General features: G+C 39.5%; 2 protein-coding genes across 2 annotated transcripts in view; both read left to right on the top strand.

Moving 5' to 3' along the window:
- Window positions 1-5,434, top strand: part of acer1 (alkaline ceramidase 1) — a 10,218-nt gene extending 4,784 nt beyond the window's left edge. Inside the window, exons 2-7 of the mRNA XM_017420392.3 lie at window positions 925-1,037; window positions 1,134-1,248; window positions 1,642-1,780; window positions 2,325-2,462; window positions 2,545-2,682; window positions 3,104-5,434. Of these exons, the coding sequence (XP_017275881.1) occupies window positions 925-1,037; window positions 1,134-1,248; window positions 1,642-1,780; window positions 2,325-2,462; window positions 2,545-2,682; window positions 3,104-3,281 (821 nt within the window). The 3' untranslated portion in view covers window positions 3,282-5,434. The remainder of the gene's footprint in view (window positions 1-924; window positions 1,038-1,133; window positions 1,249-1,641; window positions 1,781-2,324; window positions 2,463-2,544; window positions 2,683-3,103) is intronic.
- Window positions 5,435-9,634: 4,200 nt separating this feature from the next.
- The window catches only part of mllt1a (MLLT1 super elongation complex subunit a), a 25,074-nt gene continuing 12,837 nt past the window's right edge, over window positions 9,635-21,871 (top strand). Inside the window, exons 1-6 of the mRNA XM_017420528.3 lie at window positions 9,635-9,750; window positions 16,807-16,987; window positions 18,029-18,111; window positions 19,641-19,784; window positions 20,286-20,411; window positions 21,561-21,858. Coding sequence (XP_017276017.1) covers window positions 9,739-9,750; window positions 16,807-16,987; window positions 18,029-18,111; window positions 19,641-19,784; window positions 20,286-20,411; window positions 21,561-21,858 — 844 coding nt within the window. The 5' untranslated portion in view covers window positions 9,635-9,738. The remainder of the gene's footprint in view (window positions 9,751-16,806; window positions 16,988-18,028; window positions 18,112-19,640; window positions 19,785-20,285; window positions 20,412-21,560; window positions 21,859-21,871) is intronic.

Below are 21,871 nucleotides of genomic sequence, written 5' to 3'. Positions count from 1 at the left end.
GGGTCTCCTCAGGGTTGAAGGGGATAGGGCCTTTTGGCCCAGGGCTAGGGTTAGGGTCTCCTCAGGGTTGAAGGGGATAGGGCCTTTTGGCCCAGGGCTAGGGTTAGGGTCTTCTCAGGGTTTAAGCTGTTAGGGCCTTTGGGCTCAGGGCTAGGGTTAGGGTCTCCTCGGGGTTGAAGGGGTTAGGGCCTTTTGGCCCAGGGCTAGGGTTAGGGTCTCCTCGGGGTTGAAGGGGTTAAGAGTTAATTACAAAAGTTATTCAGATGTTGAAGTGCAGCCAATGATAATATTCTAAAGAAGTTCGCTAATATCCGTCTGGTGGTTTATTATATATGTTGCTCACAGACAGAGTCGACTCCAAATGGTTAATGGTAAAACTTTCAACAAAAAATCTATTAGGCCCACACAATCAGACAATGGCAAAAGCATTAACGTCCTTTCAGTTTTGACGGCGGCAGATAATAAAAACGTGAACTCATTTAGTCCTTGATAGTCGTTGCATAACAATCTGGTGCTGATAGGAAGAATGCTAATCAGTTGTTTGAAGGGAGGTGGAGAATCCATTAGGAAATAAAGAGTCTGACCCAGCTTTGATTGTAAATGTTTGTCTTTAATGTGCTTTAAAATGGAAACAAGAACCGCATTAATTAGTTCCCAAAGGCTTGAAACAAATTTGAAAAGAAAAGCTTTTAAGATCTTTCTCTCAATTTTAATTGCTGCTTTAAAGAAACTAATCAGAAATGTGTTTCTCTTTTTGCTGACACAACTCTCAGAGGGAGCAGAGACTAATTTTCATAATCTACCTGTATTCAAATGTTCTGCGAGGAGGAATATGACATGAAAACCTTTATTTGAATGTGTGAAACGACAGGTGTGCACCCCCTGAAGCATGTGGTCATTGTTTTCTCGTTCACCTCCCCACAGGTGTTTATTCTAGTAAGCAGATTACAGACGGTTTTGCCTATGAGAGTTCAGAAATCGACTGGTGTGAAGACAACTACAAACACTCGGAACATGTCGTGGAGTATTTTAACACTGTAAGTTCAACAGAAACATTAGCATCATTCAGGAAACATATTCGTTTGGTAATAAATGCTGCTACATTTAGATCAATAAGTTTGTTTTTCCTGCAGATGAGCAGCTTTTTTTTCTTCATCATATCTCCCATCATGCTCTACCTGCTGCATCCTTATGCCAAAGAGAGGAGCCTGGCGATCCACCTGGTCTGGATCATGATGATTTTTGTAGGCAAGTCAACCTTTCTGTCCATCTTGTTGGTGCTTAACTTCTTGTCATTTCACACAGACACGTGCAGATGAGCCATTCACATCTTTGGAGCCCAAGAAAACTTTGTTTTTTAAATGCAATGAGTCAGAAATGCAGGCAGAAAGAATTATTCTGTTTTTATATAAATGTTAGACACTTTGTGACTTTGGAAACATCTGCATCTATATCTATTTTGAAAATAAAGGTAATGATTGGAAGCTTGTTTGCAGTCAATCATTGTCCAAATGCAGAATAAAACAATTTTAGGAGTAAAGCTGTATTGTCAGTTTAATATTTTTGTCTTTTTTATGGTTCTGTTTCTGTATGAAAGCAGGAATAGTGTCCTGTATAAAGTCCGAGTTCTGTTTTCTGCAGGGCTTTTCTCGGCGTACTTCCACATGACTCTTAGCTTCGTTGGTCAGATGTTGGATGAGCTGTCCATCCTGTGGGTGTTGGCGATTGGATACGCTGTTTGGTTCCCTCGTAAACTATTCCCCTCTTTTATAAAAGACAGGTAAGTTTTCTCAGTGCCAATTAATCCAAAGTAAAGGTTGATCTAATCTTAACTGTCTTGACTGAGATGTTAAGGCACAGAGAGCTTATTAACTCTTGAAATCCAACCTGCCTTGGCTGAGGAGTTCTTCACACAACCATATAGGTGCCATTGTCCTAAAGATAAAATATGATGCTGCAGTCGTTGACAGAAAGAAGCTCCACCCAAACTGTGTGAATAATTAACTCTCTTTGTTAGAAGTTTTAATATTTTATGATGGAAAGTGACAGAATTCTGATAAATGCAGGAGTTTGTATTATACTCTTGTTGTGCTGTAACACTGATCTGTCTTCTTTGGTGCAATTTGAATCCATCCCTCTTTTGTCACCTGCTAACCGAAGATAAAAGGGCGATAATGTTTTTCCACCTGTATAATTTTAGTCTCAAACTCTGGCCTGGCAGCTGACGGGCAATATGCATTTCTTCAGTTGCTCTCATGTTCTTCAGATAAACGTTGCGTGTCTCTGTCAGTCTGAAAGCTTGTGTTTTGGCTCTCCAAACTCAGGTCCACGTTTTCTAAACTGGTCCTGCTTATAACCGCCGTCACCACAGTGTCGTCGTTTGTCAAACCTACGGCCAACGCCTACGCCTTGAACTGCTTCGGCCTCCATCTTCTTTACATCCTGGCTCTGGAGATGAGATGGTAAGAACGCAGAGGGGGTTTCTTTAACTGTACAACGAGCAGCTTTTCCTTCTGCTGTCTCCAAATCTTTCCTTCATCCCAGCTGCACAGATCAGAAGGCTCTGGGTCTCGCCAAGCTGTCGGTGGCTCTGTGGGTGCTCGCCATCGTCTGCTGGATTAGTGACCGATTTGGCTGCAGTTTTTGGCAGCGACTGAACTTCTGCTACCTGCACGGGATCTGGTAAGTACCAGATGGCTGCTGTCATATTGTGCCTTTAACACTATCTTCTAAATATTATTTGACATACTTTTCTAATGCGTCAGAAACATGTTTATTCCCAACCTTTCTCTTGCAGTATTTCTATGTTTTGACACTTAGGAAGATGAAGTGTTTGTGTTAAATATATGTTTACCCAAATATTTATTTGGAAAGTGTGTTTTTAGAGACATCGCATGTCGGGGTGTATGGGTTTCCCTCCTAAACCCACCGACCACAGATAAGCAGCAGAAGATGAATGGTTGGTTGGATGAATGGATGTCTTTTCATAGCCTCACATGAGTGTGTTTTTCTCTAAACGTAACAAACTGTGAGCTCAGGTTGAACGTCCTGTGAAAAGGCTTGATTCTGTTCATTGATTGTTTTGTTTTTTTCTGTCTTCCAGGCACATCCTGATTGTGATGGCTGTTGCCTACGGCAGCACACTGATAGCTTACTTGGATGCCAATAATGAGATCCCTTATTCTTTACCTGGACTGCAGTACTGGCCCTGTGATAAGTGGGCGGTTGGATTTCCTCACATTGTCCTGAAAAGCATGACCAAAACTCAGAAACGGTGCTGACAAATCGCGATTATAACTCTGGCTGAACCGCTGTATTTGTTAACTCATGTCAAGTTTTCTTGCAGACTTATTTACAGAAGTACATCCATTAATATGAGTGGGATGAATGACTTTTGTAGATTTGCACCTGTTTTGTGTAAACGATGAGAAAAAAAAAAAGTTTCTTTACAACTGGTTGTAGGTGCAAATGATCTGGATAAAAAAGAAACAGCAGCTGTTTACAGAAATGTTCAAATCTATGTGATTTCTCTGAAAGTATGGTCTTTTTGAAGCTTTCTAAACACCAAACAAGTTCAGACGAACCGGACGGACAGCCTAAACCAGACATCGATGTGCCTTTCAAGCAGAAAGGTCAGAAAGGCAACCAGCGGAGTAAGTCAACCAAAAACAGAAATATTCTATTTATTTTACAACTTAGATGAAGATTAAAAATATAAAATGCAGTCAGGTGAAGATATGAGATCAGAATCCAAACCAATTTAGTTTACATTCCTGTTGTTGTTTAACGTTTGGTTATGCACTTGAAAACTTTAATGGTGTTCCGTTATTTGGCTTTATGACTTCTAAAATACTTTATATTTGCTCAAAATCATCTAATCTAAAACACCAGATTGTCCCAAATGTTAATAAAACAAACAAACAATACTTTTTTAACTGGATTATGTTAACCACTTCCAGATCTTGTGTGAAATTTGATCAATTTTATGTCATTTTCACAAACATTCATAAAGTTCCTGGCATCTGTGGGATTTTATCACCTATTTTACACTAAAACAAGTTTTAGACCCTGAATTTAAGAACTCGTGATGGTTTTGTTTTAACAGAAATTGATCAAATACGGCATAAACGTAAAATAAAATACGACATGTTTAATAAATATCTGGTCAAACTGATGATTTTTAGCTCTGCCTGGTTTAAGCACTGCATGTTACGTTAGTTTGACCTCATTTTTTGTTACATCATAAATTTTATGAGAAAGTTTGTTTAAAAAGGAAGCGGACGGTTGCTGACTGAAAGCTGATGTGCTCTCAAAGTGTTGAAATTGTGTTGTTTCAAAACATGTTTAAAAGAAAAACTTCAACAATCAGAGGTTTTTAAATGATGCTTGAATTTTCTTGTTTGAAATATGATGATTTGATTCAGAATTTTTATAAATTTGCTGCTTTTTCTGGGTTGAGTTTTTCTTTTTGTTAGTTTTGTAATAAAACACTAAGCAGAAGTGAGTTTGCATGTTGTTTTGAAGCACGTCATGTTGAGAGTTTTGCAACCGTCCCCTCAGGGACAGAATGAACTGTGTAATGTGAGAATCACCAAAACAATTTTACAAACTAATCTTCTGTTTTTCTGCTCTCAATCTTAAAAAAAATGTTTTGGTATCATTCAGTTCCTCTGAAATACAACTCCTGAGTTTTGACTGACACTTATCTACAAAAAACACTAGTTATACATCTTTTTTTACCCGCTTTGGTGATGTTTTGAGAATATTCAGGGAGACTGTCTCCATTCAAATGATTTTTCCTGAAGCACACAAGCAAACAATGAACAGATGTTTTGTTCACCTCAGTGTCAAACAGCGACCCCTTGTGGACAATTAGCAAACTAAACAGTTACAACAAGATGATACCCTTATCATTAGAAACTACTGTAAATAAACAGTTTGTATTATTATAATGTTTTCCCATGAAAAGATGTGTTTTTAATATCTGAGGTCAACACGTTTCTTGTGTGTGTGTCCGGATCAGTGATTGTCAGCATCTGCTTTGAGTCACCAGGACTTATAAAACTCAACAAATATAATGCATATTTATATTTTGGTATGTTTTAATTACTTTTTAAAAATGTATTCCTGCAAATAAAGGTTGATTCTTTATTACAATATCAAATAAAAAGGTTATTTTGTTACATTATATGTTTTCTTTTTCTTTAAATCAAACTGCTGCTAATTGTTACAACAGGTGTAAGGATTTTTTTTCCTTTTTCTGGGTTATTAATGTTGTGATAATTGTCCTTTAATTACCTCTCGTGAGTTTTTACTTATTGTCAAACATTTACAGCCAACTTTTGTGCAAAAAAAGTGATATGGAGAGAAAAATACTAACATTTTATACGTCACTGAGATTTATTATTGTGATTAAATTGGGGTTTAAAGTACAGATGATGTGCCTTAAATGGTCTTTGTTGAGCTCCGCTGCTATGAGAGGAAAACTGTGGTGCTGTATGAGGAAGACAGGTGTGGTGGAGAAGTGAGGGTAGTGCAGGGCATGTGCCCGGACACTGAGATGTGCAGTAGGAGTGGGATTACACCAGAGATCAGATGACAGATTATGATGATGGACAGGTTGACTCGTGGACTACGCTGTTTGCAGACAACAGTCTGATCTGCAGGGAGAGTAGGGAGGGTAGGGAGCAGGTCAGGGTATGCTCTGTGAGTGAAAGCAAGGTGTTAGTTAAAGATGGTTTGGACCTGTCCAGAGGAGGGACATAGGATGTCTTGGACAAAGTTTGTTCAGTATATGAAGGAGGACAATCAGAGGGTTGGTGTGACAGAGTGAGAGGATGAGATGGAGGCAGAGGGTGGAGGTCCAAGGAGAGCAGCCAAAAGAAGAAGGAGGTTGAGATCCATCACTAGAGGGCAGTAATGCTATTGTTTGGGTATTCCCTGTAGTTTACTTGACCAACAGTTTTCTGATTCTGTGGCCCTAAAGTGCATCCGTTTATTTTCTTGATTAAACTTCTGCTGCATTTAGAACCAAACCCCAGAGACCAAAACTGTCCGAGGGCTCCACCTATCACTGAGCTGTTTTTATACGAAGGCCAACTGTCTCCAGCTGGTGGTAAAAACAATTATAATCAACTTTTATACTGTAAAAGCTTCTACGATCAAAACACAAACAATAATGTAAGCAAGTATTTTTCTAAGAATAATGATCTGTTGTCTTCCTATTATTTTTTGATTAAACATATAGTTTATAAATGTAAATGTTCTGCTTCGATTTTCATTTTTCCTTTTAAACAGAAATGAACAGATGTTGGTGATGTAACAGAAAGCTTCAGTTTTGTCTCATCAGTCCCAGAAACATCTCATGGATACTTTGGGGCTTGTCAGCATGCATTTTGGTAAATTCCTGCATGTTTTTATATGTTTATAGAGGCGTTCTCCTGGGTCTTCTTCCATAAAGCTCATAATGTTTCAAAGTGAGACGGATGGTGCGATCAGATAGTGACGTACTCTGATCTTGAAGTTCGGTTTGATTGGTTCTGCATGGTTTCCTTGGCTCTTTTCCTACCAGCTGTTGCTGACTGATCAACCTGGGCTTTCCTCGTCCGTCCACATCCTGGGAGGTTTGCTACAGTCCCATGAACCGTATACTTTTTATTATTATTGGCAGCTGTGGTCAGAGAAACAGGAAGCTGCTTGGAGATGCTCTTGCAGGCTTTACCTTTAACATGGATATCCATAATCTTCTTCCTGATCTCCTCAGACAGCTCTCAGCTTTGCTTTCTCTGCTCCATGTTCAGTGTAGTGAACATAATGATAACAAACTACCCACTGGTTGTTTGTTCCCTTTAAAAAACCTGAATGATTTATGATAACTTGAAGGCAGTGATACCAATTAAGGCCAAACATTTAATTTGAATCATGATTATAATGCCAGGAATTTCTGTCTATTTAAGGGCACCAACAAATCTGTTCGTACTATTTTAGCATATTTTTGTAAAATAAACAACAAATTCCTTCTTTTCACGTTTTTTTTACTCTATCTCATACTGAAGGCATGCAGATAGATATTGCTTTTAGCTGAATCGCTTTTCAATAGAAATGAAGCGTTGTTTCACTGAGGTGTAAGCGTGCCAAGAAATTTATCTGCGTCTGTATGTTTAATAGGATCTTGTACTTCTGTTCAGTGCAGACAATGATGAATCTAAATGGGGATAATATCGGTATTGAGGTCCTCCTGCAGAGAAAAAGACTCCTCGTGTGGGCTGAGCTGTACACTGCATGAATAATTGTAGTGCTGTCAGCTTTGTTGAATTTTTTTTTAACAAATAGTTAACATAGCTCAGTTTCATAAATCATTCCGGTCACTTTTATTGATGTTTTTTGAGGAAGATGTTTGGATTCCAACAGTGCTTTGTTTGCAGCGTACACAGCTCCAGTGGGTCAAAACTGTCAGCTGATAAGAGCAAGTGTTGCAATAATAAAACAATAGGACAATAAAATGCAGCGTGCTTGTTAAAAATGCAGTTTCTGGTTAATTGTTTCCTTATAGGACACAGAGAAAGATTTTCTGTTCATTGCAGATAAATGAGTTTCCTGCTGTGTAATTAGTCTTTTGTTTACGTTGGCTTCGGTTCACCTTAACGTTGCCATCAGACGATTTAATTAGAGCACATGCTCAAAAGGAGGGGCCAGATTTCAATCTGAGATCCTTATGTGGATCTAAAATTTCACTTTCTTCAAAAAACAAGTAAAAAAAGAGGGATTTGAAGATGTAGACTTCCAAAAAAATAGATAATCTTGCAAAGTAGTTTGTGTGTTTTTAAATTACATCCTTGTTAGCATTTTTTGAAAGTGGATTTCCTTCCTTTTGATCACTATAAATCTTTTGTTTTGTGTGACTAAACGTCTTTTCTTTGTCACTCTACATGTTGAAAAGAAGGATTTAAAGTGTGACATCCTCGTGTCTGACAGCCAGGTGGTACTATTTCCCTCATATTTCGCTGAAAAGCAGGCTGGATCAGTGTGAGCTGCAGGAGAAGGGGAGGCTCCGGCGGTGGTGACCTTCTGTCACATAGCTGAGGCCCGATAATCTCACATCAAAGTCTGAGCGCTGCAGAGATTTGACTGTGGCAGGCCCCTCACTCTCTGAGTCTGAGTAAAAGAAATCAGAAGACCTATGGCTTTCTTTTCAGGCGAAACAAAAGAGCTGAAGCTGATGTACAGGATCAGTTGAGACGTAGAGGGGAAAGCCTTTCAACTACTGACTGAGCCTGGGATAGGAATACTTCATTCATTTACTATACACCAAGTGTTGCACATTATCACTAAATTCCTTTGAGGTCACTTTATCGGTTATACATATAAAAAGTCATATTACTTCCAACTGTTATGTAAAATAAATTAAACTAGATAAAGTGTTTTCTGCAAAAGTAAAATGTGAATGTGGAGTGACTGAAACTGGGTTGTTAAAGCTAAAAGAAGCAAAACACTAGCTTAAAGGAGCAAAATGCTAGCTATAAGTAGCAAAAGGCTAAAAGCTAAAATAGCAAAAAGCAGGCTGAAAGTAGAAAGGGCTGGCTTTAAGCTCAAAGTAGCAACAAACTTAAAGCTAAAAGCAGCCAAATGTAAGCTAAAAGCACAGCCAAAAGTAGCAGAGCAGTAGCTAGATTTCACAAGCATAAGAAGACAAAACTGGAGCAAATTAACTGAGAAGATTTCAAATAGATTGCTGTTTTTGAAGGGATTGAAAAGATTTCAATGTATTTCTATAGAGAAATACATATTTATATATTAAATATTTTTAAAAGTATCAAAGTTACAAAAATCTAAAGCCACAGCATCAATCTCCTGAATGAGCTGAACATGTTGATATATGAATGGCTAAAATAGCACTAAGTATACAGTAGCTAGACTGCAAAAAACATGCTGAATCAGCATTTACACAATAAACCACCAGATAAAAACTGCACAAATAAAGTAAAAGTGTTTCTTCCTGCATAAAAAAGAAAAAAAGACAATGATGAGGAATGGCTCTTATAAGCAGGATATTGTCTTATTTTTTGTTTTATTATCATTGAGGCAATGAGAAGCACGTTATTATTGTAATTTATGTGGATAAACTTATTCACAAGTCTAGTTTAGATCTGTAATCTCTGTAAAATAAATGTGACATTAAAGCACAGTTTTTGGTTGCAACACATTAATATTAACTGGGGGTTAGCAGTAAAAGTTGTTTTTTCTTTCAAAAGAGTAAACAGATTTATATATTTATTTTTGTCCTTGTGAGTTTACAAATGCTGTTATTGCATGAGTGGCATTTAAGCCCAGTGTTATTGAATTTATATTTACCACATCAAATCTATGTCCCAGCTCTGATTAATCAATTAGCTTTGTGTGCATTTTATAATTGAAACAGAGCTTTTGCCATTGGGACATACGTGCTGTCACTCGAGAAAACTACTAAAAAATACTTCAATTGTATTTGCGGCTCACTCGTTGTCCCGCCCCTTTGGCGTCCCGATTGGCTGGTTTTAAGAGGGCTTGAATTCGCGGCTCTCTGATTGGCTCAGGGAGCTTTCTGTTTTGGTCGCCTGCCAGCAGCCGTCTGGAAGGGGAGGGGACCCGTCTGCCTTCCGCTTCTGGGCTGGATTGACACACAATGAGGAGCAGAGGCAGGGGAGACGCTCCGCAAACACCGCTGTAAATAAATACAACAATCACAGAGGCCGGAGGAACATGGAGAACCAGGTACAGCGGGTTTTCTGTCTCCTTTCTTCACGGGATGCGAGCTTTTCACAGTGAAAGTGACAGCGGGCAGGTCGCTAGCTGTTAGCCAGTCAGAGAAAAAAATGCTCCTGCTGCTGTTTGAACTCGTAGTTTTTTGGCTCTGGAGCTATGCTAGCTGGGCACTCATACATCGGTATTTACACCATTCAGCACCGCTGCATCGCTGTAGCCACATCCGAAGACACAAAGAAACACCCACCCGGTGTTTAAGCTACTTGGGAAACTCACGCAGGCTGTTAAACGTCGCGGCGATCAATTTAAATCGAGGTTTTGTTGCAGCTAGGCTAAGCTAATTATCTGTGAGGACAGTGTCGACCGTGGGCTAAAGGCTAAGGAGCCGCTGCGAGGCGGGGGGAAGAGATTAGCCCTCTCCGCGGCTGGTGAGGCTGGGTGTTGTCTCCTCTCCGCCCGCGGCCTCAAACCTGAACCCGGGGAGCCGATAAAACCAGGAACCGCACCACAAACCGGGGTGGTGTGTTCACAGTTAATGTCTCACATTCGTGACTGTGAATGGAAAAAACAAACAAACAAAAAAAAAGAAACATGTTGCGTTCAGGAAAATCTGTCAAACTCGATTTCAACTCAGTATCTGGTTGATTTGTAATGCACATTTTAAAGGCACTCATTGCAAACTATAAAATAAAACATAAAAACGCCAATCCTGAGCTACATCACGTGATGCCTGTTTTAAAATGCGGGTATGCACTCAATGTATACAAAGGGCTGAATCTGCTGAAAACTACGTGGAAGCTCGGGTTGGGTAAATAACCTACATTAGGCAGATTATATCTCACACATCTGTTATAATTTACAGAAAAAATAACACATTATTAAATTATAGCTCAACCCCATCGTGTTAAAAAACAGCCAATGTTACTCGCCTTTGTTTACAACTAAATTTGGCAATCATTTTACGGAAATTTACCCATCCGTTTGGAAAATCTCGGCACGATCTTAGGGATTTACGATTGCTCTCCACCTCCTCCCTTAAATGACTCCACTTCTCTGCATCTTTTATTTGCCGTTTTTTCTCTGTATGAGGGAGAAGAACTTCACCTTTTCGCTTTCAATCCGACACCCCCCCCCCGGCTCTGTTTACATCTGGGGATTATTTTTTATCAACTCGATATCTGCCGAGACTCTTCGAAGTGAACTAATCAATGTTCGATTCTGCTGTTTTTACTCGTTTATTATTATGCTGTAGATTTTTGGTAGAGAATGATGCAAACTTAGTGGTTATTTTTGATCATAAATGATCCTATCATAGATTTTGACAGCTATTATGGCTGTAAAAACCAATCTGCATGCTTTACTCAACAAATCAGAGCGAAATGCCTACCAGCACCACAGAATCGCTGGTCTTCTTGATCTCAAACACCTCTTCCATGGACGTCGCCATTGTTGACCTATTTTCAGTCACGTTGGCTATTTCCGTAGTTAAACAAATACACACGGTAGTTGGCAGTCGCTCACAAATTTCCCATACAAATTATTAGTTTAAGGACACATTAACCATTAATAAAAGTCAAAGGATTTGCTGATTTTGCTTATTTTTTATAATTTCTTTTGACTGATCTTTTTGAGCTCCTTTAATATAATTGCATGTATAATTTTGCACATTTGCTATAATAAAGAGGGACATAATTTACTTTGAAGAAACAGAAACTCCTCTTCCAGCTCTCCCTCTCTGTAAAGTGGATACAGATTCAGACTTCCTTCATGCCTGGGGCTACTTAAGGCTGTATTTCAAATGGTTAACGGACACACACCCACGAAAGTAGCTCAGCCACTTTTATAAGCTGGTCTCCATTCAGCATTGACCTCTTTGAAGTTTTAACCCCATTTGTGAAAGTGCATCCAGACGCAGCCGTCACCTAGAAGTTAAAAGTGAATATTAGTGCACAAAAACGGCTATAATGAGGTCAGTTTTACAGATATTGAGCTCAAATCTGGTGTGGTAGTAGCTGACAGTCATTCACAACACATACTCTCAAGTGCTACTCATTGAGCAAACACTTCCTGTTGGTGTCAACCCTGTCTGTCTGTAAGGAAAATATCTCATGAGCCGCTGGACGGATTTTAATGAAACCCTCAGAAAGTGATCAGTGTGCATCTACAACCGGTTAACGTTTGTAGAGTCGAGATTGGCGCCTCACCAATGCAAAAATAGCTACAACTCAGACAGTTTTAAAGAAATCGACCTAAAACTTTTGATGTGGTAATGGCTGAGCGTCTTTCACAACACCATAGTCTGAGCGTGACGTTTCCGAGGTTTGGCCAAAATGGCTACAACTTTTGTCATTTCTCAACGTAGGATGATCTACACGAAAGGCTGTGACTGTATTACTTCAAGGAATGCTGGTCTTTTAATTGCGTAGTGGTCTGATTGCAATTAATAAATCTGTAATGATTCTTTTTTAATAGTTTTACATTCACACAAATGAAAGGGTTTCATTTTCCTCATTATAGCCAGGTTATTTCTCACCACCTTTCTTTCTTCTGCTGAGGTTCGATGGCACCACCACTGCGCTTCACTCTGCGATTATTAACAATAAAGTTAAACCTAGTTGCGAAGCCAGACTTCAGAGCAGCATCATGGTTTGATTTTAACTCTTATGAAGAGGAGCAACACAGCATGCGAGCTAGTCAGATCTGTGCAGAAGGGTGTCAAAGGCTGAAATACTCCTAATTTATAACCATCCTTGGCACAAGATTACCAAAAAACTGGTAATTGGTTAGATCTGTTCAAATTAAATTTTAAGATCCTGATGAGCAGTTTTGAATTTACAGACACGGAGCGAACATCACGCCGTCTAATTCCTCCTGAAAGAAGTTTGTATGTTAATTTCTATCATAGCGGGGTTATTACTGTGTTTGAGTCCTGCAGTTTATGGTTCTGTTTATTGCTTTTTTCTAATTAAGTCCAGCCTCACTTGTGCATTTAAGCATTATTATGTCAAGACATACTGCAGGGGTGTTGATGCGTTTTACCTTAGGTTTGAATGGGTTTGTCGGATGCAGGAAAGGCAGTTTTATTTGAGTTAAATGATATTTTATATCTGTTTTGTGTCTTGTTCAGTTTAAGCTGCTTTATATGTAGACTCTAAACTAGGGTCATGACTTTTTGTGGAAATACTGAGAGCTTTTCTGTTTTCGTGTTGTGTTCAGCTCTTGCATGACCACAGCAGCTGGGACGACAGGTTGAGTGGTCATGCAGCATTTTATATAATCGCCACACTCTTTTTACACACCCTGTTTCCAGTGCTCGCTTGTTTTCTTTGGGTGTTGTAGAAAGGGTATTTGTAAGTTGCCGGTGACTCCCGGGGGTTTTCCATTCTCGTCTCCGTTTGAGTAATGCTGTAGATGGTTAAACGTTGACATCTTTGGTCACTGCTTGTTGCCGGAGTGTGTCCTTCCCTGCTTTAATTTCAATCATTTATTATCTGGAAGAGATTAAAGTGGTGTTATTTACATGGCAGCTGGGAGTTCATTGTGTTCATGGGAGCCAGCATGTCTGCCAAAATTTGTATTTCCTCTCAACTGGAGCGCTGTTTGAAAGAGAGAGCAAGGTCGTGTACACATTATGACAGTTTTAGACATAATGTGTAAGTGTGTTTCCACACTTATATCTTATAGTATATTAGTAATTCAGTCTTCAAATCTAGTTTCTTTCCGTTTCCTTCAGTTTTGGTGTTTCATGACAGCGTTACTCAGAGTTATTGTTGTGGTAAAGAAGTGAAATGTGTTTGTCATACATTGCTAAACCTCACAATTGTTTTAATGTTGTCACAGTTTGAGTCACAGAGAACAATCTTCTGTACTTGTCTGTATTTACTCATACTGAAACGGCTGGTACAGTTACAAATAAGTGTTTTGCCAGGAAAAATAACCCAAAGCCATATTCATTTTGTCCACCCCTCTCCTGTTTCACATGATTTGTAACCTAAAGGTGCTCACTGCAAACTATGAAATCAAACATAAAACATGTCATCCTGAGCTCTGTTAAACGGTGCACTTTAAAAGAGTTTACACCAGTAGCTTTCAAGATATATTGATATGCAATTCTAAAATGTGGGTATGTACTCAGTGTAAACAAAGTTGAATCTGAATCCTCCAAAAACCACGTGGAAGGTTGGGTAACACGACTGACCTACATCAGCCGTAGTCTGTGGAGATAAACAAATACGGTGGAATCAGACAAGCGTAGAATCCCGGAGACGGCGCTTAGGTGGAAATAGAGAGAACGAACGAGTGAGACAGCTGTCACGAATAAATATTAGGGACCAGGCAGGGTGGTAAAGCATCATAAAGACAGGGATCAGTATTCGAGCACTCGCAGCTTTTGCAAAACTTCTGCTTGACCCCTAAGTTTACCAGCCCAAAATTGTTTTTTTCCAACTCTAGTCTAATGCTCAGAGCATTTATATTTCAAATCTTAATTCATGATGTGGTTATAAGTTGGCTTCTAGATTATGCACATCCTGAGTGTTCAAAATTAAAAGTACATAATTACGCCCAGACAAATTCATCTCATTGGTTATAATCTATAGGAAAAAAACACCCTGATTTCAAGTCTATTTGTATTTGGATACTGTACTCATACTGTACTCATACTTTAATCTGAGTTTAAATACATAACATTATAAAGTTGTTGAACTTCTCCATCCCAAATTGCTCTCCCACGGACGTCATCATTGCTGACCTGTTTTCTGTCACATGTAGAAGTTATTAACTTTTATTTTAAGAAATAATAACCCTCGATATCAGGAAAAACTTGTGGCTTTGAATTTATTTTTCTTGAAAAGGGCATTTGGAAATGGTCAGTCATAATTCATAGTTATTTTAATTTCCGGTATATCGTTAAATGAAATAGACTTTTGCTTTTACAACTAAATAGTAGAGTAATTTTGAAAATTTGTCTTTCACAACCCAAATTTAAATCCTTCATCTTGTAGTTCTTAAAATTTTGATCAATTCATTGATTAACCAAAGCCATAACTAGTTGTAGTGCTAGTATTCAAAGTATCAGTATATTGTTTTATTAGTACTTAGTTATTTTCTAACTAATAAAACTTCTGATGAGTGCCACAAAATGCCAATGTAATAATCTTAGGCTCATTAGGACAGATTCAGATGTCTCTCTTTGTCTCTAGAGCAAAAATATTCTCAGTTTACTGTCACTCGCTTCAAAGAAATTGTCATGTTTTCACAATTTTACAAGCCAGAACAAGAGAATATGTTGTACTGTGGCTTTCAGGTCATTAAAATAGTTGCTCATTAATTTTCTGCTAATTGTCTTGGATCTAATTTATTATCTTTACGTTGCCTCTTGGGTCATATTTTTTTTATTAGAGGCAGATGTTCCATCTTCATGTTAAGGTAATTATTTTTTTATTGTCTTTTAATCTACCTCAGATTTTCTGAGCTGTGTGATGATTGAAGTGCTAAGTGGGGGGGAATTAAAATAGGTTTTAATGACTCTTCAAGCTTAAAATGCGACTGAAACTTTAAATATTCTCAATTAGCAACCAGGCATGACATAAAAAGTCAACAAATCCTTAACTTGTACAATTTTAAATGCCTAATTAAGTCCTAAATTTTCTAATTAGATTTTGTGTTTTTATTAATTGGCTATAAAACCATTTACTGCAGCGTTTTGCAGCTTTCTGTTTTCATGCTTTGATTTTTTTTTTGTTTCCTCTTTGGCTCTTTGTCATCTTGATTTTTTTTCTTTTATGTTTTGTTTATCTGATTTTTGCGTAGCGCTGAGGGGGAGGGCGTGCTAATGATCAGAGTGACTCCCCGGCTGCTCGCTGTTGGTGGAGTCTCGGGTTTAGGGGTATTACTGTCACAGAATGGCCAGGCAGAATGCCAGGCAGAGAGGTGTGTGTGTGTGAGGGAACCAGAGAGTGCCAAACAAGCTCATCTCAGTCCTGTCCCGACTAATCCCCCCACTCAGTCTCCGCTCACGAGCTGCTCAGTGCCAGGGCCAAATCCCCACATTCTTCAGCCCTTCCCTGGACATAAAGTGCCTTTCTGTCCCCCCCTCCCCTCCCCGGCACCACCTCTTGTTCCCCTCTGTAGTGAGCCTCCATAGCCTCTTCATGTCCATAATCACAGTGTCATTTGCGCGGTCCGCTCCTCTCATTGTTCACGGCGGGCAGAAGTAGCCCGGTAATTCGGTCCTTCTCTGGACAAATCTTTGGAGATCAGTCGGCTCGGGCATCGAATTACTCTCATTTTACTGGGAGCGTCCAAACACCAGGGCAGCTTTGCATCTGTTTAGGTCCCCTCCTCTTCATCACCACGTCCTCGCACTTGAACAAGATGTTTAAATATTTTAAGATTGAATCGGTAGATGATAAATAGTTCTCATATAATATTCACAGTCCTGACGTTACGTTGGGTGTTTCATCCCTTCTGGGAACCAGGAGGATGTAATTGAATTCTTTATCAATCAGTTTGATTTCATTTTCTGAATCTTTATAATCTATAAATAAAACATCATAAAGAATGAGCTGTTTAACCTAAGGCTCATCTTCAGGCTTCTTGGTTTGTTTTCCCCAATTATGATAAAAAAAACACTTTTTTAGGAGATTTAGACTTATTTTTAAAAATAAAGAACTAAAAAGTTAAGTTTTTATTATTTATTTTATCAGAAGAACTTTGTGGCTTCTTGTCCTTCCTCTGTTGTTTTACATTATTTCTGCTTTCAGTGCATCTTTTCTTACGTCTGCACTATGATTGGAACAATATTTGGCAGGGGTGGGCAAAACTGGTCCTCTAGAGCCACCATCCTGCATGTTTTCCTTCTTTTCTGCTCCAACACACCTGATTTGAATGACTGGCTGATTAACAGGCTTCTGCAGAACATGAAGAGGTGATTTCACCACTGAATCAGGTGTGTTGGAGCAGAGAAACAAGCAGCACATGCAGGATAGTGGCCCTCCAGGACCAGGATTGCATACCCCTGATATACGGCATTTAGTGTAATTATATTTATCTGTTCCTTTTCAGTGCACGGTGCAGGTGAAGCTGGAGTTGGGCCACAGGGCTCAGCTGAAGAAGAAGGTAACATCAGAGGGCTTCACACATGACTGGATGGTGTTTGTCCGAGGGCCCGAGACCGGCGACATCCAGCACTTTGTAGAGAAGGTCGTCTTCCGCCTGCACGAGAGCTTCCCCAAACCCAAGAGAGGTGAGGCAGAGTGAAATCAAAGTGTGAACAATGCAAGAGTGGATTATTAATAAAAACTAACTGCATTTATGAAAAAAACGACTGAATCTAAAACTCCTTTTAGCTTCTTTTTGGGGAAAAACACTGAAAAACATGTTTTCCTTGAGGCTCTTGTTTCACCAAAGATCTCTCTGTATTGAATAAGAAGTTGTTTATAAAAGTTCAACGTGAGGATAGTCAATTCATGTGACCTCTAATAGTCATAAGAATTGTCCTTTCATGGCTTTAACTTTGCAAATAATTCTGTTACCAAAAGATTAATGGCTTTGGCTGAATTATAATATTTTATGGCATCAGATCAAACCATAAAAAAAAAAAAGTTAAATATTTTCTGTCATAAATTGGCTTAACAGCCAGGATAAAAAACGATGAGATGCAGGTTTAAGGCACATATTTATAATATTTATTACATCACAGAAGGCATAAAAATAACCCAAAATGTATAAAACCAGCCTTGAGATGTGGCAGTCAGCAGACTGTTGCTGGTGATGAGGATGCTCGTGTGTGAAGAATGTCAGAAATCAAGCTGAAGATAAGCAGAAGAGAGTCAGGATGCTGGGCTCAGGTGTCAGGAAGGTTAAGGTCTGCCTCCTACTGCTGCAGCAAAGAAGATTATATGGATATTAATGCAGGAGCAGACCTTCTCCTGGGATCATTTCCTAAAGCTGTTAATTGTAACAATCTCACGCTGCATGTCGTTTTTAACCGATATTTATCACCTGCTGCCATGAAAGGCCAGCGATACTGTAATTGCCTCTGTCTGTGTGTGTAATATTGACCTACAATTTGTGGTAGTTGCTGAGAGTCATCCCCATCACATTCTGAGGTCTAACACGTTGCGTGCCATGTTTATTTAAAACACTGGCTTGCAAGGCAGGGTGCTGGCATTTTAAAGTATTTTTTTTCGTCTTTTATTTGCTCTAAAAATACCATTATTGCTTTTATAGAAGAAGAAGTTGCTAAGGATCAACAACTATTTCCTTTTGACCTGTCTTTCTGCAGTATGCAAGGAACCTCCATACAAAGTAGAGGAATCGGGCTACGCAGGCTTCCTCATGCCTATTGAAGTGTACTTCAAGAACAAGGTGAGAACATCTGCTGCACAAAACAGAAGAACTAATGATTTTTGTAAGGCGTTTATGCTGAAATAACGAGCAAATCGTGACTGCTTTATGTGGCTTTTAAACCATCTCAGAATAGCAAAAATTGGTTTTGGACGTTTTTTTTTGGACGAAACCAAAAGACAAACTTTTGCTGCAGCCTGTTTGATTAACATTCATAGGTTCTTGTGGATCAGAGAGAGATCGCTCCTGTGTCAGGTCTGCAGATTGAAGGAAGGAAGGAGGTCAGCCACAACCAAGTACCTGCAGAGAGTAAGGCAGGTCCTGTAGAGCCAGCTGAATGTAAGAACAAAGTCCAAGCCATTAACGCATATGCAGTGGTAGCCATCAGATACTCTGCTGGTATAATAACCTGGCCAAAGGAGGAGATAGAAGCCACTGAAGCTCCTCACCCCAAGTCCAGCACCCCGAGACTGAACACCACGAGAAAGGAGGGAGGCAAACTCAATGTGGAAGAGGAGAAAGAGGGACCCTCATCGAAAGACGAGCCCCTGCACGGCATGTACCACCGGCAGATCGAGGAGGTGGCAAATCAACACATCCTACCAGTGGTGAGAAAGAGCTGGACTGAAAGGCAGCACAGAGGCACTAATCATGGTCTATCATACCAGGCAGGACCCAAGATGCAGTCTGTGTGAAGATACCCCTGAGACAGTCCAGCACATAACAGCAGGATGTAAGATGCAGGCAGGCAAAGCGTACATGGAGCACCATAACCAGGTGGCTGGAATAGAGATCAGAGGTCTCTGTCCAGAAGAGTGCAGTCCTAGGACCTTTAGAAAGCCTGAAGAAAGTCTGGTCTTTTGGAAGAATAATTAAAAATAAAGGGAGACTGAAAAGTGCAGCACATTTTTACATCTAAGTTTCTGCTTCATGATTTCCTGCAGTTCTTTGAGAAGGCATTGCTGTTCTTTTTAAGTGCAATGGTTCTTTATTTTGTTGTTTTAAACACAATGTTGACATAAAAATGAGTGTACAGTGCTTTCTTTCTGTCTCTGTCTTGACTGTCTTTATATTTTGCTTTTGAGGGACTCGGGGTAATAATCCTTTAAAACAGCCTTGAGCAATAGTGCACATTATGCACTTTGGACAGCATCCAGATCTGGCCCTTTTGTCCTTTTAAGAGCACTTAGCTTATTCACAACAGACAGATCTGTCAGGAAGATCAAGACAGCACTTAAAGGTGCATATCATCAGTCCATCATCACACGTTCAGAAAGTGTTTATGAAATCTTTCGTGAGTGTTGTAATTCTTTGTTGTTGTTGTTTTTTCTGCAGCTTTATTTTTCCCGCTGCCACAACAGGTTCACTCAGGAATGTTTCTTATCAGTGTGTCGACTGTCTGTTTTATTGACCCTCTGGTTGATAGTTGATTCATTCAGCTTCTGTCTGTTGTGAAATGTAGAGGTGTTGAGAGCAGCACTGCAGAAAGATAAACACAAGGGTTGTGTTATACACGAGGTGTGTTTAAACTTGTCCTTTTTTTTTATCAGGAGGAGCCAAAAAGAGTTTGTTTCAACTATGACCTGTTCCTTAACTTGGAGGGTAACCCACCTGTTAACCACCTGCGCTGTGAGAAGCTCACCTTCAACAACCCCACCAAAGAATTCAGGAGAAAGCTCATCAAAGCTGGAGGGGTGAGGCTGAGTCACGTAACCAGCTCGACTAACCAAAAGTTGAACAAATGAAGCCTGAATGGTGTATTTTACAAGGACTAAAGCCTTAAAGTAGTTGCTTACTTTGGATGATATTTCAGTCCAGAAAGCTGCAATGTTTTCTCACATTTGCTCAATTAGCCTCCTGCCTGTTTTCACTTCCAACATGAAAACATGTCCGGCATCAGGAAATCACTTGCCTTCAAATATTCCCGCTAAAATCTTGGCATTGACACACTTTTTTTTGTTTGTTTTGTTTTGCTTACAGACATAGGGTAAATTTTGCAGCTTTCTGAGAATAAACTGGCGCTAAGTCCTGGAGGGTCTGATATATGTCACAGCTCTAAAAAAAAATGAATCCAGAACAACTTCCTCCTTTTGGATCTGGAAGCCTCCAGATTCCATTTTGCGGTCAAACATGGAGCCTGCAAGGGGTTTAGAGTATCAGCAGAGAAACTCTAACTCATGTGTCTTTGATTTCAGATACTGGTGGTCCCTGAGGGGGCTGAAGCTGTGTCGAGGCCCAGTCCGGACTACCCCATGCTCCCCACCATCCCCCTCTCAGCCTTCTCAGACCCCAAGAAGACCAAGACCTCTCATGTATCAAAGGTTGGCTCAAAACAAAATACTCTCCTGGCTTTATTCTCTTAATTCAGCTTAAGATGTATATGTTTTGAAGTGAGTCGTTTTTACTGATCACTCTAAAGGTGACTCTTTAGACAAAAAGCATCCAGGGGAAATTATTAATTTGGTTGTTAGACGAGGCTGACTCAAGCTTGTGATTGTTGCCAGCTGTTTTCGTGCATCTGTAAGCAGGATTGCTCAGCCTTTTTATCTGCCAGAAGAAGTGTGGAGGGGGGAAGTGGGGGGGCGTCAGGAGAAACAGGAAACGGACTCCTTTACATTTTCCAGAGCTGATTCAGTTACAGTCCAGTATGGATCAGATAAGGGTTTTGTTTTTGAAATGAGATAAGACTTGCCTTTCACAGCGTTTGTTTTTGCAGCTCTTCTTGCCTCGTGATAAAGACTTTTTCTTTTGTTCTCATGGGCAAAACACAACGAATAAGTGTCTTTCTTATTAGATTTTAAACATTTTACGAACTATTTAGAACTATTAGGACCCACAAATGTAATTAAAGGGTAATAACTCCAAGTTTTGATGCAGGTCTAATCTCAAAACTAAAGTTCCTCGTTATTTTGATGTAAAAATTCACTTTTCTACAGATTATTTTATGTTATGATGTATTCTCAAAAAAAGTTAAAAAACAAAAACATGATGTATGATGTATGTGTTTGTTGAGCACCAGTTTGATGTAAAAAGCTTCAGTCTAGCTGTAGTCGGCTGCTGGTATAGAAAAAAAAAGCATGACTGAAGGTTTTAACATGCTTCATTTTTTCCAGTTGTAGATTAAAGTATTAGGAATAAATGTTATTCATTATAAGATACTTTTTGTTTTAATAAAACGGAGAAGCAGGCAAATAAACAGTGTTGAATATTAGCTTCTAGTGGCACATTTCTAAACTACATTTGTGACTATTTGCAACTTTTCTACATTATCACCACAAATTTAAATTTGTCTTCAAGACACAAAAGTCTGTTTTACTCGAGTCAGACAACTCCTCAGATTTGTTTTCCAGACACCTTGTTATTTATAGTCCTCAAGTGTGTTTTACACTCAGTGATAAGGTGTATATGAAGCTGTATTTTACCTTAAGTTGTGCGTTTTGGTGACTTTGCTGCTTCATTTTTCTGTTCAGGAACCCAGCAAAGAAGGAAGTGGCGGCAGCAGCAAAGGGCCCAAACCACACAAACTTACCAAGGAGCACCGCGAACGACCACGAAAAGACTCTGAGAGCAAAGCTGCGTCAAAAGGAGACGACAGAGATGGAGGCGGCAAAAGTGGCCGCGACCCGTCCTCGTCTTCGAAAAAGCCGTCGGAGATCAAAGTGAAGGATGAAGTGAAAGTCCTGCCAAAGGCGGCGTTCAAGGAGCCTAAACTCACCCTGAAGGAATCCAAGATGGAGGGCATGTCTCCTAAAGGAGGGGGGGCGGGGAGTGGAGGGGGAGG

This window comes from Kryptolebias marmoratus, linkage group LG24 (assembly GCF_001649575.2).
Source record: "Kryptolebias marmoratus isolate JLee-2015 linkage group LG24, ASM164957v2, whole genome shotgun sequence".
Taxonomy (NCBI): Eukaryota; Metazoa; Chordata; class Actinopteri; order Cyprinodontiformes; family Rivulidae; genus Kryptolebias; species Kryptolebias marmoratus.
This window is presented reverse-complemented; position numbering and strand designations above follow the sequence as displayed.